Consider the following 15,234-nt stretch of genomic DNA (forward strand, 5'->3'; position numbering starts at 1 on the left):
AAATAATAGATCTAGGGCCTAAATGTTTTCCATTTGTGAAATGGGCAGAGTATTGTATACGCCCAATATTCTGTGAGGTTTTCATGTTTCGCGAATTTCACGAGTCAGGTGCTATTCACGAAATTAAAGACACGCGAAAATATTGACTCTGATCCTGATGCGAATGTGACGTATACATGCGTGTACAAGTAAAATATAGATCTACTTCTCCTTCAGTACAGCCCAGTGCCCCAGGACTAGCCCCAATCGCAATTAACCACTCGCGATATTGTTGGAAATTTGCATATGCGAAAATTTAGATTTGGAAATAAGTAGGGTCTATATGCGGATGGCATGTAAATTTACAGTAGAGTCTAACATTATTTCTTTCAGTGAAAGATGAAATTTGTATTGATCCATTCAATTAAATTTACAATGAGGCGCAGCCGAGTTGAATGGATCATTTCACCTTTCACCTCATGAAATATTCTGTCCAATGCACTAACATTCATTATTTGTATAAATTTACTATATACCATACCATTCCTTTAACCTCCTCCGTTCTTGGAAGAGGTAAAATTGGCCTAAACTCCGGCCCCTTACGCCCTGCGACCCAGTGCAGTGCGAGTCGAATGGGTGCGTTGTTACACCCCCTTCATCGCGACCGCCGCTCCATGACCGTGTCGGGTGGGTGTGTGATGTCGATAATCGTGAGTAGAGGTATACGATTACGATACGGGTTTTAAATTTACTTGTGACTTGAACGGAAACAACAATAACATCAAAACTAACGTTAGAGGGGTTTGTTCATTCAACTGATTCTTACCATATCTGATAATCTCCTGCTCTAACAACCGTAAGGAAAATCACGAGTCCGCTCTTCAACGTAGGCGTCAACGGAGGTTAACGTTTCTCTACGGAACGTGTGTGTAAACGTATATTTGGTCGTGGGTAAGATTGCGATCCTTATCAAAGGATCGGAACGCCAATGCACACACGCCGAAATGGATCAGTGGGGCCGACCACAGAACTCGGTAATCATGTACAAATACACACAGAGTTGTGTGTAGAGTTCTGTGGGGTCGACACGACTGGGGATGTACAACCTTTGACCTGTGATCTGCGTGCGCGCGTACAATACACTCTGGTGCCTGTGCTTGTGCTCCGAGCATGCAGAGAGGGATCGGAGAGGAAGAGAGAGAGAAAAAAAGGAGGAAGAAGATTACCCGCGTCCGTCGAAGTCACGTTTCGAAGGGGCAAGATGATTGGTGTACATACGAACGGACTTATTTTAGAGCTTGCTGGATTGGTTAAAAGAGTTAAAGCGCTGGAACAGTGCGCGCGGGTTTTGATAATCGTATCGTAAATGACATGTGTATACGTGTAGGACTGAAGTGAATGTAGATTTCTACATCTACGTCCACGATAATACCCGTCCGATGTTATTTGCAGGAAGACTGAATCTCTCGGCTCAGTCGTGAAGTCTTTCCATGCGATTATGGACGACCATGCTGTAAAGAAACTGGGATCCAAGTTGGGCATTTGCTCTTCTAAAATCTTGAGGTAAGGTCGAGGGTAGACAGAAGTCAGATTATCAGAATAGAAAGATCCGTCTGGCGTCTATCCGAGGAGTCTTTTAATATAACATCGGTCTCCTCCGTATATTTTGAAGCCAGATAGACGCAGTCTCCACGGAACATATCCCTGACGACCAAGGGCCCCATTTCCTAAAAAGTTGCTATGATAGTCATTCTTGTTGGAATAAGTTGTCATGGTATGGTAACGACAAGAATCCAGCTTCGCTTCCTGATTGGCTGTTGCTACTGGTACTGGAAGTTGCTATTCCAGCAAGAGTTGACATCCTAACAAAAGTTTAAGTTCTTTAACATCTTTTATGAATATGAAACAGGGCCCAGTTAGACGTCTAAAGACTGATCTTTCGGTCAAGGTCGCGAGGATAGACCTAGACAGAAAGATTCATCTGTCCGGAGGAGTCTTCTTCTTTTTTTTTTTTTTTTTGACATTATCGCTCTCCTCCGGAGGGGATCCATGAAGCCAGGTACAATCCTGCGGAACATATCCCCGACGACCAGATACAGACTTGTGGGGCGTTTCATCAACGAGTTCGTCGGAGGTTTTCACCGACAAATTTGCTATCAGCCAATCAGACGCAAGGATTTCAGTAGCTTTTAACAGTTGTCGGTGTAAATCACTGACAAAAAGTTTCATGAAACACCCCCCTGATCGTTCGGACAGGCCAAGCAAGGCCAGGGTAGACCGAAATATCTGTCTGCTGACGATGAACTGCTTGTTGATTAACTGCAACATCCGCCGCACGAAGTGCGCCTTGCGGCGCGGTCCCCGGGGCTACTTGTTGATATGATGACAATAATATACTGTACACTACATGTTCACTTGTGCTGCATGCACCAACATTCAACAACCATGAGGACCGACTGCGACCATGACTGATGACGACAGGATTCATACTAGGGGGTCTATGCGGTAGAGCACGATATCGATTGATTAAGCGACTGCAGCAGTAAATTATAATTAAAGTTTAGGTAGTTTATACAATGCCAGGTATGAAAGCGTGTGATAATTTTTTCTTCTCTCTCATTGCATTGCTGCCTTTTAGTTTTGGATCTGTTACTCTAAAAAAGCTCAGGTTGAGCATCACTCGAACTTGACCGAAAGATCGGTCTGTATCTGTCCGTCGGGGAATGTTCCGCGGAGACTGCGTCTGGCTTCACGGATCCCCTCCGTATACAGACCGAAGTCAATGATTGCGGCTCCTGTGTGGAGCAGTCGCGCACAGATCAAACGTTACGATAAACCAAATTTCAGACAGCTTTTTTACATTCAAACAAGTTTGACATGACATGACACATTATGCAGCAATATTTGGGATAAATTTCTCAATTGTGCAATCGAAATACTCACATAAACTCGGTTATAACGCAGACATTTTATCGATATCGCAACATCGCCGTTCGCAAGCTGTAAGTCGCCATTTTGAATCTGTAAGCCAATCACATGTGAGGTACCTGTTTTAGTAAAACAAACACGTAGAAACTACCTCGCATGTGATTGGCTAATAGATTCATAGTGTATGTTTCTGCAGTTTGAACGTGACGACGCGACAGGCTGTGTTTTACGTTGAAAATTCTACTAAAATTTTGGATTATTCATTAATCTGGTGAGTTTATTGTATTCTTAAAAAGCTAATTTCACTATACAAGCTTAAATTTGCCGACCTAGGGCCATGAATTAGACGCAATCGAGAAGGGTGAGGTACCTCACCCAATTTTCCATAGAGACAGTGGTTAAGAACATCCACACAGCAATGGGTACTGCAACCTTCCGTCTGTCTACGGAGGACAGCGTTAATGGCAAAATATAAAAAAAGTCCTCCGGACAGACGGATCTTTCTGTCTACACTCGAACGTGACTGATGAATGGATGGAGTGCCGCTTAGAAAGTCCAAATGCAAACTTTGTGCTTTTGTTGTAGACATCTGTATAAATTAGAGCTGTTTTGAAGCCAATGAAGGCGTTTGTGCAGTTGTGCTAATTATTGATGTAAGCTCTTCGGGCAATTTATTCCACTCTCTTGCCATGTGGGGAAAATATGAGAATAGAAATGGACTCTAACGTTAGATGAGATGGAGAGTTTGATCGTAGAATAACCAGTTTGGGGGTAATTGGGTTTACAGCTCAAAGACTACCGTACTTGTTACTTGTTACTTGTTGCAGTAATCCCATTTGCAGCTCCAAGGAAGCTACACCGGGATGCAAATCGTGTCATGTGCCAGTGGAGGTGCCAAAGTGACAAGGTTGTGCATGTCTCTCTTATGTACACTAAAACTGTAAAGCAAAAGTGTCTGTGCAAGTAAAAACATTGGTCCCTTTCTACAGCATGTGGAACCCAGCAGGAGTTTTTGTCCACTTATTTGCAAAGGAGTTATAATTTATGTAAAACTAAAAAAAAAAACTAAAAAAAAAACATGTCCAAGTTGACATGATCAGATGAGATGATCATGATTGATTTTGTGGAACGGTCAGACTATAATTGAGTTATCTTCTGTGCTGAAGTAGGGGTAACTTGAGATTCCTTAGCATGTGTGTGTGTGTGTGGGGGGGGGGGGGGGGGGAAGCGGGGAACCATCAGCATATACACTGTAGAACTGCAGTACTCTACCTGTATGTGTGGTCGGACCAAGCTCTTAAATAGGCTTGGGTTTCTACATGAATTGGGGTGTTGGTGCATTGCTGAGATTTCTTTGAAAACTTGTTCCATTTCATATCTGACAAGAGGGTGACTCCTAGCCCCTACAAATTTTGTAGGTATTTATGCTGGTTTGTTTCTTTAAGGCTGGTGTGATCCGAGAGTGTATAGCGTTGAAGGATGGGTGATCGTTTCCTTGAAAACCGTATGACGTTGCACTTCTCTGGCTTAAAGTTCATCTTTCATTTTCTTTCCCAGCTAGTAAGGGAGTGTATGTGTAGGTCATTTTGGAGAGCAATCCTTACAGTCCTTCCTGTCTGTGAGGCAGTCCTCTGTGAAAAGGCGAACTCTGGATGTTAAGCTGTCTGATAGATCATTTATGTAACAAAAAAACCAAAACAAAACAAAAAACAAGAGAGGTTCCAACACTATGCCCTTGGGGAACTCCAGAATCTACATGGACAGGTTTAGAGGACTTGCCTTGACAATGGATTGCCCTCTGTTGGTAAGAAAATTTGATATCCAGGAGAGAGGCGGGCCTCTTACTTCATGTAAAGTTTATGAAGTAATAGTAGTCGCTGGTGAGGTACCTTATCGACAGCTTTAGGAAAATCTAATATTATTGCATCAGCTTCCTCTATGCTTTTGGTTCTATCTAATATGTGGTGGATTGTAGACAATAGCTGGGTTTGCATGATCTTCGTGCTCTGAAGCCATGTTGGTTGTTGCTCAGAATGTTGAACTCTTCAAGGTGATTCATGACATGCCAGTAGATGGTATGCTCAAGTACTTTGCAGATAGCTGAGGTGAGGGAGACTGGTCTATAGTTTGCAGCATCTGTCTTGCAGCCTTTTTTAACTATCACCGAAATGTTGTTGTTTTTTTTTTCAATTCTTTAGAGAGTTTCCCCAGTTCTGATGCTCTGTGTGAAAATGATCTGGAGGATTGGAGAAGTCTCCTCTGCGCAAATCTGCAGCACATGAGGACTGATTTCAGCTGGACCAGGAGCTTTGTTGACCTTGAGGTCCCTCAGGAGTTTTGTTATACCTTTAGTGCTGATTTCTAGATCTGACAAGGCTGGATAAGGACTCTGCCGTAGTGAAGGAATAGAGGATGTGTCTTCTTTGGTAAACACAGACTGATACTGCTTGCTACTGTAAGTACAGTGTTGTACCTCTGCTTTATCAGCTGCACTACTAACCAGGGACCCGTTGCTTACTAGGGCTGAGATGCCACATGCTTCCCGTCTACAGTATTTTATGAAGGACCAAAACTTCTTAACGTTCGTCTGTACCATAGGGATTCAAAGATGGTCATTGAGAGGTATTCCTGCTCTGCTTTTCTTAGGTTACGTTGAACTTCCGTCCTTAGTGACTTATATTGCTTCTATTGCCGTTCACAGTTGGTCGATTCAGCAGTGTAAAAGGCTCTATTCTTTTTCCTAATCAGTCTTTGGAGAGATTTTGACAGCCATGGAGGATTAAATCTGGATGATTTTCGGTAATTGATGAGGGTACATTTTTATGTACAGCACCCAAAAGTGGGGATTTAAATCCTTCCCAAATTTCATTTATGGATGACTGGCCATAACTTCCCTTAAACTTGGTTCTGAATTGGGCAAGGTCCTCATAGACCCCGTTTACAGTGCGGGGCCGGGCTCACCCGCGGCCGAAGCCGGCCTCAATTGCGCGGCCGAGCCTCGCAATTTTGTCCGTTTACACTGCTGGGCTCGGCCGTGCTTTTAATTCAAACCTTTCAATATTTTGTCGTAGTGGCGCTCTGCTTGTAAACAAATGCAATTTGGTATTGCCTGGTTTTCAGACCCTTTGCCAACGGAATTCCGTGGCGACGAAGTCGCCGTTCGGGCAAAGGCCTTTGCCAAAGGAAAGAATCCTTTGCAGGACAAAACCACCTTAAACTATACCAGTTTTCGACGTTGAGGGGGTTAATATCCTGAATAGCGAAAGATACAGGCAGAGGGTTTGGAAGCTAGACTAAAATTGGCTGCGCATTTGGCCCAGTTTGCGTTTACACCAAGAAAAGGCCGGGCTCGGGCCGAGACCACCTCCAGAGCGAGGCCAAATGCGAGGCAAAATTTGGCCTTTTGCGCGTTTACACTGAAGCGGGGCTGGGCACGGCCGCGGCTGAGCTGCGGCCGAGCCTCGCACTGTAAACGGGGTCTTTGATATGGCCTTTCACATTTGTTTTGTGCCAGTGAAAAATTCTTCTGCATTCAGACCTCTGTATGCAGGGTCTTGTACTTGCATCCGCAATTATTTTGAAATGATCGGATATTCCAGGCTCCGTCTTCAAAGGCTGGAAGAAGCTCGGATTTGAAACACACAAGAGGTTTGAAATATTTTGAACATGCAATGACTTAGTTTAAAGATTGTGATTCGGTTCATGTGCTAGCTGAACAAGAGAAAAATTATCTAACAAGTTGAGTAGTTCATTCGTTATCTCTGCAGGAGTATCAGACGTGATTATGTCTTGATCAGTTTTGTCTTTATCTTCCACACCAAATGGTAGCATAGGCAGAGACTCCAACTCTCCCGTTTTCGACGGGAGATCTCCTGCCGAAAACCCTATTTTGCAAAATCTCCCGTTCTCCCGCTTGAGATTTAATTTCTCCCGCCCTGGCTCCGTGTCTCCCGTTGGAAAGGATTTCTTACTTATTGCTATTGTATGTTGAAAAAATAAGCCTTAGATAGCACCAGAGAGCATCTAGAACCCTAGGAACTTGGCGCTTCACACACATCAACTTGGAGTCTCCCGTTTGCAAGGGGTTTCAGGCGGGAGAATCGCCAGATCAGAAGGTGCTTTGGGTTGGAGTCTCTGCATAGGATCAGTTATTGAAATATACTGTGTAGTACCCCACGTTTTATATTCGTCTATGGCAGTGCACCTAGACCTGTGTATGCTTACTATGGTGGGAGCATAAAGTAGAGATATCTGCCCGTACTTGGCAGTGGCTGTCAGGATTGTTGGTCCTTACAGTGTACAGTGTACATTGTATACCATTTCTTGAAAAGTTCTCAAAATATTTATTCTTGCCCAGTTGTGGTCTGTAGCATCCTACAGAATGAAGACATTTCCAACACACTGTTGGGCAATGATTCTAGCATTAAAGAATGTGTATTAAACATTGCATATTTGCATCTATAATTTTCTTTTGCAGAAGAGCTCAGGAGTTGATTAGGTTGTGCCAACTGCGCTGTACCTCCCTTGCAATGAATGGAACATGCCAAGCTGTGATGTGCCTTGAATTAGCTAGTACTGAAATGGATCACCCCACTAGTAGGGTAGGTTTTTTGTTCATTCAAGTCGATGTACATCTGTATATAATCACGTTCTTGTTAGTAAAAGGTCAGGTTTCATTGCTTTGTAAAATGAATATTGGCAGTAATATGTCATGGGCATTTAGATAGATCAGCACTCCATGGGCACAAGCACTCTTGTTCAAAGCTTTATAAACCAATTATCAACATAAAAACCTTTAATAGTTAGATCCATGACAAAATAAAGAAGAGACATACCCAAACTCCTGGTTTATTGGAAACAATTTTAATCATTTGCAGTAATAGTTACCAATCAACTTCATGACTCAAGTAAATGATATTATTATTGTTTTAAAGTTACCCAGTATTACTGAGTAACTGTATCAGTAGACACATTGATACAGATAATGGGCAGTGTTATAATCAGGTTCGTATATGGTGTAGCTTCAAATTGAGCTGTCTGAAATATTTCTGTCAAATTAGGCCAGTGCCGTCCAGCTGTCAGGGGTCAATAAGAAAGTCTACACCAACTCATTCAAGACCCTACAGACCCTGCTTGACCTCCAGCCCACAGTGACCCTCAGGGATCTGGCTGTCCAGTTTGGCTGTATTGGAGTGGTGGACAGTGCACAGGTCATTCTCAAAAGGTAAGTCCTGCATGGGAAGGTACTGTGTGTACCACTACTTCGAACATAGCTTTGAACCTATGAGATAAAGGGGGCCACTGGGCTATGGAAGACTTTTTGTTTATTTGTGATTGCTTTAAAAGCACTTATATGCCCATGAAATATTGATAGTGAGTATGAATTGCATGTTTGAATTTCGTCTGTGCACCTTTTTGATGTAGCTACATTCAATTCTTCTTGCTTCTATTTTTTTTTTTTGGGGGGGGGGGGGGGGAGGGGCAGCTCCCCCCCCCCCCCTACTTTTGGAAAATCACAATACCTATATTTTTTGGAATATTGCATCCATGATTCTTCCCATCTAAGGTGTGGGGGGGGGGGAATGGATGTTACCATTACCCACTTAAAATAATTTGTAGAACACTGAGAATTTGAGGACTGATAAAAGGAACAATTTTCCTTGTTTTCTTGTAAGGCATCAGCATGTTCCAATTTGAATAAAAATGATAAAATTTGGCTCTCCCATGCATTTTACTTTCTTGCTTGATATTTTATGAGCATTCAGAGAAATCACAAACTGCTGCAAACCATAAGTCCATATCCTATATTATAGCAGTGAGGATTTCAGGTCAGGATTTCCTATTTTGAGTTCACAGTTTTGCGTATTTTATCAAAGTGCTCCAGAGTGATCATATATAATGACTGTGAAGTCAGAATGATTCCATTTCTTGGTTCAGATGTAAGAAATCCTCCTACCCCACCCCCATCTAGCTTTTGGTTTTAAGTGTCCTAGTTTATGGGAGATGATATCATGTTGTTCAAATAGGTACAGTAAATCACTACTACATGACAGCAGTTGTCCAAATGTGCTGAACATGACCTTCACTGCTGCATTGCACTATTTCATAATCAAGGCACAGTTAAATCTGCATGGTTAATAAACACAAATTAAAGATAGGATTACATTAGAAGTTAATTTTTGGACACATACCTGGTATTCACTATTTTTTTTTTTTTTTTTTTGGGGGGGGGGGGGATATAGACAAAAGTTATCCCAGTATACTAGACCTGTTATTATCCTACACTGCTGGCATTGAACAATCTCATTTTTTAGACCTGTTTATGTATATTTTAGGAAAAATATGTCTTTGTTGTTGTTTGATAAATTCCTAGTTACAGACAGAGCTTTGAGAAGCGAGTGACTGAGGCAGCCAAGGATGAGGTAGACTTCAGTAAACCACTCTTTACAGGGGCTGCCATGTACACAGAATCCAGGTGAGGGATGCTTGTGTGAAGAAAAGATCTTAGATGAATGCATCACATACATGTATATTTGACCCCAGTATAAACTACAACATCCCACTGTACATGTTGAAGTTTTCAGTGATAATTGAGAAGTGAAATCAAACTGACAGATTAAGTAAGCTTCCATACAGTGTGAAGTTGCTGCTTAAAATGCGTCAATACCTTGAAAATTAAGTGTGTAACAAATAAGAGTACATAATTCGAATGATATCCAAAAATGTGAGAGTGTGAAGTTCTTTACTAGCAGAAATAATGCTAAGACTATTCCAAATGCACTGAAAGGTGTATGTATAGTGATATTAGAATGGGTGACAGGCACTATTGATGCGCATCGACTGCACAGATTTGGACATTTTCGCGTGGAACATTCTTTCTCTGGTTGCTGAAGTTACATAATCCACTGTGTGCATACTGTAAAAGTGGAAATTTTCGCGGTGTTGAAATTTTCGCACATTTCGCGCAACAAGAAACTAGCGCGAAAATAAAAGCATGCGAATATTTTTGCTTGCCATATGTTCCTGTGCATGATGTCTTGATTCTGCGGAATTAAAAACACGCAAAACCCTTCTGACCCCGCCAAGCGCGAAAAATTAGTCGCGCGAAAATATCCACTTTTACAGTATACAAGTGTAGCATATGTATGTGTGCAATGGCTTGGCCAGCTGTCGCTACATGTATGTATGTACCATGCCCTCTACTAATTAGCCAAATACATGTTCAGACTCACAATGCATTACTTGGTACCACTACAAAATGTGATCTGTTTGGACATACAGTATTGTAAAAATGGATGTTTTTCGCGTGAGTAATTTTTTTGCGCTCGGCCGGGTAAGATGAATTTCGAGTGTTTTTAATTCCACAGAATTAGGACATTACTGGAACGTACATGTATGACATGCAAAAATATTTGTGTGCTTTTATTTTCGCACTAGCTTCTGGTTGCGCGAAATAATAATGATAATGAATAACGCTTATACAGCACTTAATACTGACATTTGTAAGTGCATTAATATGGAAGAAATATTAAATTAAAGAGGAAATCCACCATAAAAATAAGTAAACTTCAAAAGAAAAAGAGAAAAATATCCCTACAAAACATCAGTGAGAAATAAGGAAGATATGACATTTTGAAATTTCACAATTTTTTGGAAGACATTTCTTGACTGGTCCTTATGAATATTCAAATCAGCAAGTTGACAATGTCATGCTCTCACAATTTCTTATTCATTTTGTATACAGCAATGACAAAAATCTCGTATTTTAGCTGCATGAATATAAAACTTGTCTTAAAATCACACCCCCCCCCCCCCCAAAAAAAAAAAAAAAAAAAAAAAAAATGTTAACTGATATATCTTGGTATGGGAACATGCTTTTACTTGTATTAGGCATTAGCTAAAAATAAATTTTTTTCTGAATTTCATATACAGTCAAACCTGTCTATAGCGGCCACCCAAGGGAGACGAAAAGAGTGGTGATTATAGACAGGTGGCTGCTATAGACAGGTTATCCAACTTTTGTGTGCATTGCCTACATGTTCATGTATCATCATTGTATACAATACATCTATGAGTACTTACATGTGCATGTATGTACATGTATATTATATGTGTGCACACGTGTGTTTCATGCATTGAACAATGTTTGTGTCAATCAAATTGTAGCATGTGTACAGTTGTGAAGAAAGCTTAACACTAGCGTATTATTATGACTGAATGAGTGATGAATGCAGTGGTGGTGATCACTGAACGTTGCCCATGAATGACTGGCCCAGCTACAAAGCAGAAAAACATGCTGAATTATCAGCTCGAATACAGCTCCATCCAATCTGTGGCGGCTTTCGGCAGGTTAAAATCTACTGTGGGAAACAAACTTTGTGGCTACTGGCCGCCTGAGACAGGTGGTCAATAAGGCAGGTTTGACTGTATAACATACATGAAAAATTGTGAGGGTATGTGTTCCAACAGTCTATTCACTATCAAATTATGGAACATTGTCACAGAAAGATAGAGGGAGAGAGAAAACATCGTAGTGTACATGTAATTCACCTGTGTCATTCTCCTCTGTGATTCTGGCCAAGAATTCATTAGATCACTCAGAGTGGTTGCTGCCATAGCATCTGAGGGGGTCTTGATACCGGTGTAGGGTCCACACTTCTTTCTGTTTGAGGTCAGACTTTTCAGGGCCAAAAATGCAGCCTTGGCAACACAAAACTCTTCATGGCAGTCGTGTCAAAGAAGCAGTGAGCACAATGGACATGGATGTTTGATAGAGATAAGAAGATCCATGCTGCATGAATCTTTGGACGTAAACATTACTAATTGCTGTGAGGGCATGGTTGTAGTGAAGTTTGACTTTGTTTGATTTCTTGTCCAAATACCAATATGTCTGGGTGTTTGTACCGCAGTGATATGCTGTCAGTCGTGTGAGAGCAGATGAAAGAGGTCAGACCACAGCAAGTGTCAGAAAATGTGTGAACACGCAGCATGGGCTCATATGCCCTGGTTATACTTATCAGATCAAATGCAGTATAGGTTACATGTACGATATCATTTTTACAACTCATTCATCATTATTGCTTGCTCTTAGGATTATTTTGCAAATCAAGTTCCGTTTAAGAAACTGATTATTGTATACACCAATTATTTCTTGGGTTTTTTTATTTTCACAAATTTTGTGAGTCGGGTGCCATTCACGAATTTCATAACACGTGAAAATGTCAACTCTGATCCCAAGATAATGTGACATGCTTGCGGGCATTCCTCTGCTCATTACTGTACTCTACAATCTCAAATTTAATCGCTCTAGAAATTGTCAGGAAGTCCTGATTCATGAAATATTAGACTGGCTAAATACATGACATGTACAGTAGTAGTATTAAACATCTAAGGGCCAGTATATTTTTCACGACTGTTCCATAATTGCACCAATGTGTCACCTCATTGAATACAGGCGGCAAAAGATCCGTATAGACAAGACCAAGCTGCTAGACATCGTTGGTGTGAAAAGGAGCACCTTTGACAAGCTGTGTGCGGAGATGGAGAAACATGCCACACGGGTTCTCGGTGAGTTTACGCCAATTTCCATAAAGAATACTTCCAACTGTTATTGATGACATTGACGAATGTTGTTTGATTGAACACATCTGGGTATGCATGGTTGTTTGTCTAAAGCAGCTTTCTTATAACTTTTGTAAATTGAATATTTGCAGCACCTGAAACAGCCAGTGAAATCTGTCAACATATGGGCTTTAGACTATGCTGCAGTTGTAGTACATATATATGTAATTATTTGTTTATCATTTTCTTTTATGTGATGATCCAGTATCATTATAATGGAGTGTGAATTGGAAGGATAGAAATTATACGTAATTTGGAGTCATTTACATAATTAGTATTCTCTGCCTGAATTAAGATATTGTTCTTGATTTGTGACCCTGATCACATACCAACTGCTACTTTTTCATATCAAATTTTGTCGATGAGGTTAGCTTTGTCATTATTTTTGTTGTGAATGAATGCTTCTTCAAGATGACTATCTTTTTGTTCCTTCTTATTGCAGGTGAGCAGAAATCCACATCATCAAAGAGACATCACTCCTGGTTAGATGACCTGGAAAAGTCCTTTGAAGGTCAGTTTAGATCAGCATCAGTCTGTGGCATCAAAAGTCATGATTGTGATCAAACATGAGATTTATCACAATATATTGATGCTGGATTCTGATTGGTCAAAGGCAATTGTTTGTTGATTTCAAATTGTTGCTGGTCATGCAGTTGGGCTTACATGTAGATATGTCCGGTGAAAAGTTTGTTTCAGTTTATGGAAAATGCGCTTTATAAATTTGTTATTATTATTATTATTATTATTATTATTATTATTATTATTATTGTTATTATTATTATTATTATTATTATTATTATTAATATTATTATTATTATTATTATTATTATTATTGTTATTATTATTATTATTATTATTATTATTATTATTATTATTATTATTATTATTATTATTATTATTATTATTATTATTATTATTATTATTATTTAGGTAATGAGTGCAGGATTCATTGTTCCAGCATAGTCTATCAGATGAATGCTGCAACTGGTAATGTAATGTACTCCTCTGTCAAGACATTTCATATTTCTGTTTATTTGTTTTCTGCCCACTCAAGATCCACTTGAAGAACTTTAATTCTCCCTCCCCTTGCATGAAAAGAATTCCCATCATCTATGCAATCTTTTCTCTCTCTCATCTTTAACTCAAATGCATTTTTATGGAGTGATCATTTTTAATTCTAATTTATTCTGTTAGAATTATTCTTTATCATCCATTTTGTTTCTTTGCTAATGCTATACACGCTGATACACACTGATCTTCACTTTCTCCAGATGAGGTTTCCCCACCAAAGCAGGGGCGGAAAGCAGCAGAGGCTAGAGACTCACAGCTCAGCGACTACGAGGAATGGAGACGGAAGATATTGGAAAACACCGATGATGCTGCCAAATGATGGCGGAGTCAGACAGACGAGATTCACCCACATTCAATAATGTGGGACTAAGAGACAACACAAGGAGAAATTTGGCCAGATGCATGGAAAGTTAATACATGTGTGAACTATATGAACATGACCAACAGAAATGGAGTCATTTTGTTTTGATAATGCCATCATTCTTGCTACACTGCCTGTTTTCATGCATTAAACATGTGATTTCTCATGTGACCTACAACCGTTGGGACTGGAATGGCAAGAGACCAGACACAGGTGATTGGCCGCAAAACTCTCTCAGGCGGGCAGCGATGGCGATCAAAAGAGAAATAAGACAGATTCATATTTGATCTAACTGTGGGTCTTGAAATTATTTGTAGGAGCCACAGTAGGCCTTGGGTTTAAAAAGGTTAAGAAGCTCGGGTCTAGATGTTGCTGGGGCAAATTGGGATTCATCAACACCCATAAAGAGAAGGTCACTGTTTCCCGTTGATCAGGCATGGTGACAGTTGTGTCGCAACTACTGTGGGAATCTGACAACTGTGTTGGACACAAACCAGCTTCCATTCTTGTGGAATGTGAGCTCCCAAAATCTCCTGCTATGGTTAAGTACTGTCTGACTTGGGTACTGGTTGAAATCAGCAAAGAGGAATTACAATTGAAGACCTGAATATAAGAACGACCCAAGTCCAATTTTTGGCCAAATTCAGTTTGACGTGGGAAATTGTAGCTTATGCATGGACTCATCTTGTGTATAAATGATAAATCCTAATTACCCCCGGAAGTGACTGAAATGAATGAGTTAAATCTTATATTAATGTAAGAATGAAGGACTTGGGTCATTCTTACATTCATAATAGCACCCTCTCTCATCCTTCTCTCATCTCTATAGCAGAATATCATGTATATGAATCAAAGAACGACCCAAGTCCATATGAACCAAAGAACGACCCAAGTCCACCACACAAAATGGCCTCGCCACAATGAATGTAAATGTTAATTGTCATAATAATATATGTTCTAATTTGTATATACAATGTTGCCTTCCCATCACAGTTAAATAGAATATTATTGGACAAATAAAAAAGATATGAAGTTTTTTTTTAGTTTACTCAAAATGGTCTTCCATGGACTTGGGTCGTTCTTATATTCATATACTCAATTTATTGACAAGATTCTGTATGAAAAACGTTTTTGTATGATTTTCATGAAAACTTTCTTTGGGGCTGCATCTCCCAGAAAGTAGTGCTATTCCTGTAACCTTAGTATCCATAAGAATAACTAGTGGCTCTCATTGCGTGTTATACAGATGTATATCAAGTTTTGTGTACTATGTC

The 15,234-nt window shown here is 40.2% G+C and overlaps 2 protein-coding genes across 2 annotated transcripts in view; one reads left to right on the forward strand and one right to left on the reverse strand.

Annotated features, from left to right (window-relative positions):
* Nucleotides 1-11,629, reverse strand: part of LOC139729763 (vacuolar protein sorting-associated protein 35-like) — a 43,742-nt gene extending 32,113 nt beyond the window's left edge. Inside the window, exon 1 of the mRNA XM_071640698.1 lies at nucleotides 11,458-11,629. Within this exon, the coding sequence (XP_071496799.1) occupies nucleotides 11,458-11,523 (66 nt within the window). The 5' untranslated portion in view covers nucleotides 11,524-11,629. The remainder of the gene's footprint in view (nucleotides 1-11,457) is intronic.
* On the forward strand, nucleotides 1,478-13,931 carry LOC139729762 (origin recognition complex subunit 6-like). The gene is made up of 7 exons (XM_071640697.1): nucleotides 1,478-1,542; nucleotides 7,385-7,508; nucleotides 7,968-8,131; nucleotides 9,281-9,382; nucleotides 12,362-12,474; nucleotides 12,971-13,039; nucleotides 13,800-13,931. Exons 1-7 carry the CDS (start codon nucleotides 1,478-1,480, stop codon nucleotides 13,916-13,918), a joined length of 756 nt encoding a protein of 251 aa, XP_071496798.1. The 3' UTR covers nucleotides 13,919-13,931.
* Nucleotides 13,932-15,234: the final 1,303 nt, after the last annotated feature.

This window comes from Diadema antillarum, unplaced genomic scaffold (genome assembly GCF_040938485.1).
Source record: "Diadema antillarum isolate AM-2024a unplaced genomic scaffold, OU_Dant_1.0 seq00000263_RagTag, whole genome shotgun sequence".
NCBI lineage: Eukaryota > Metazoa > Echinodermata > Echinoidea > Diadematoida > Diadematidae > Diadema > Diadema antillarum.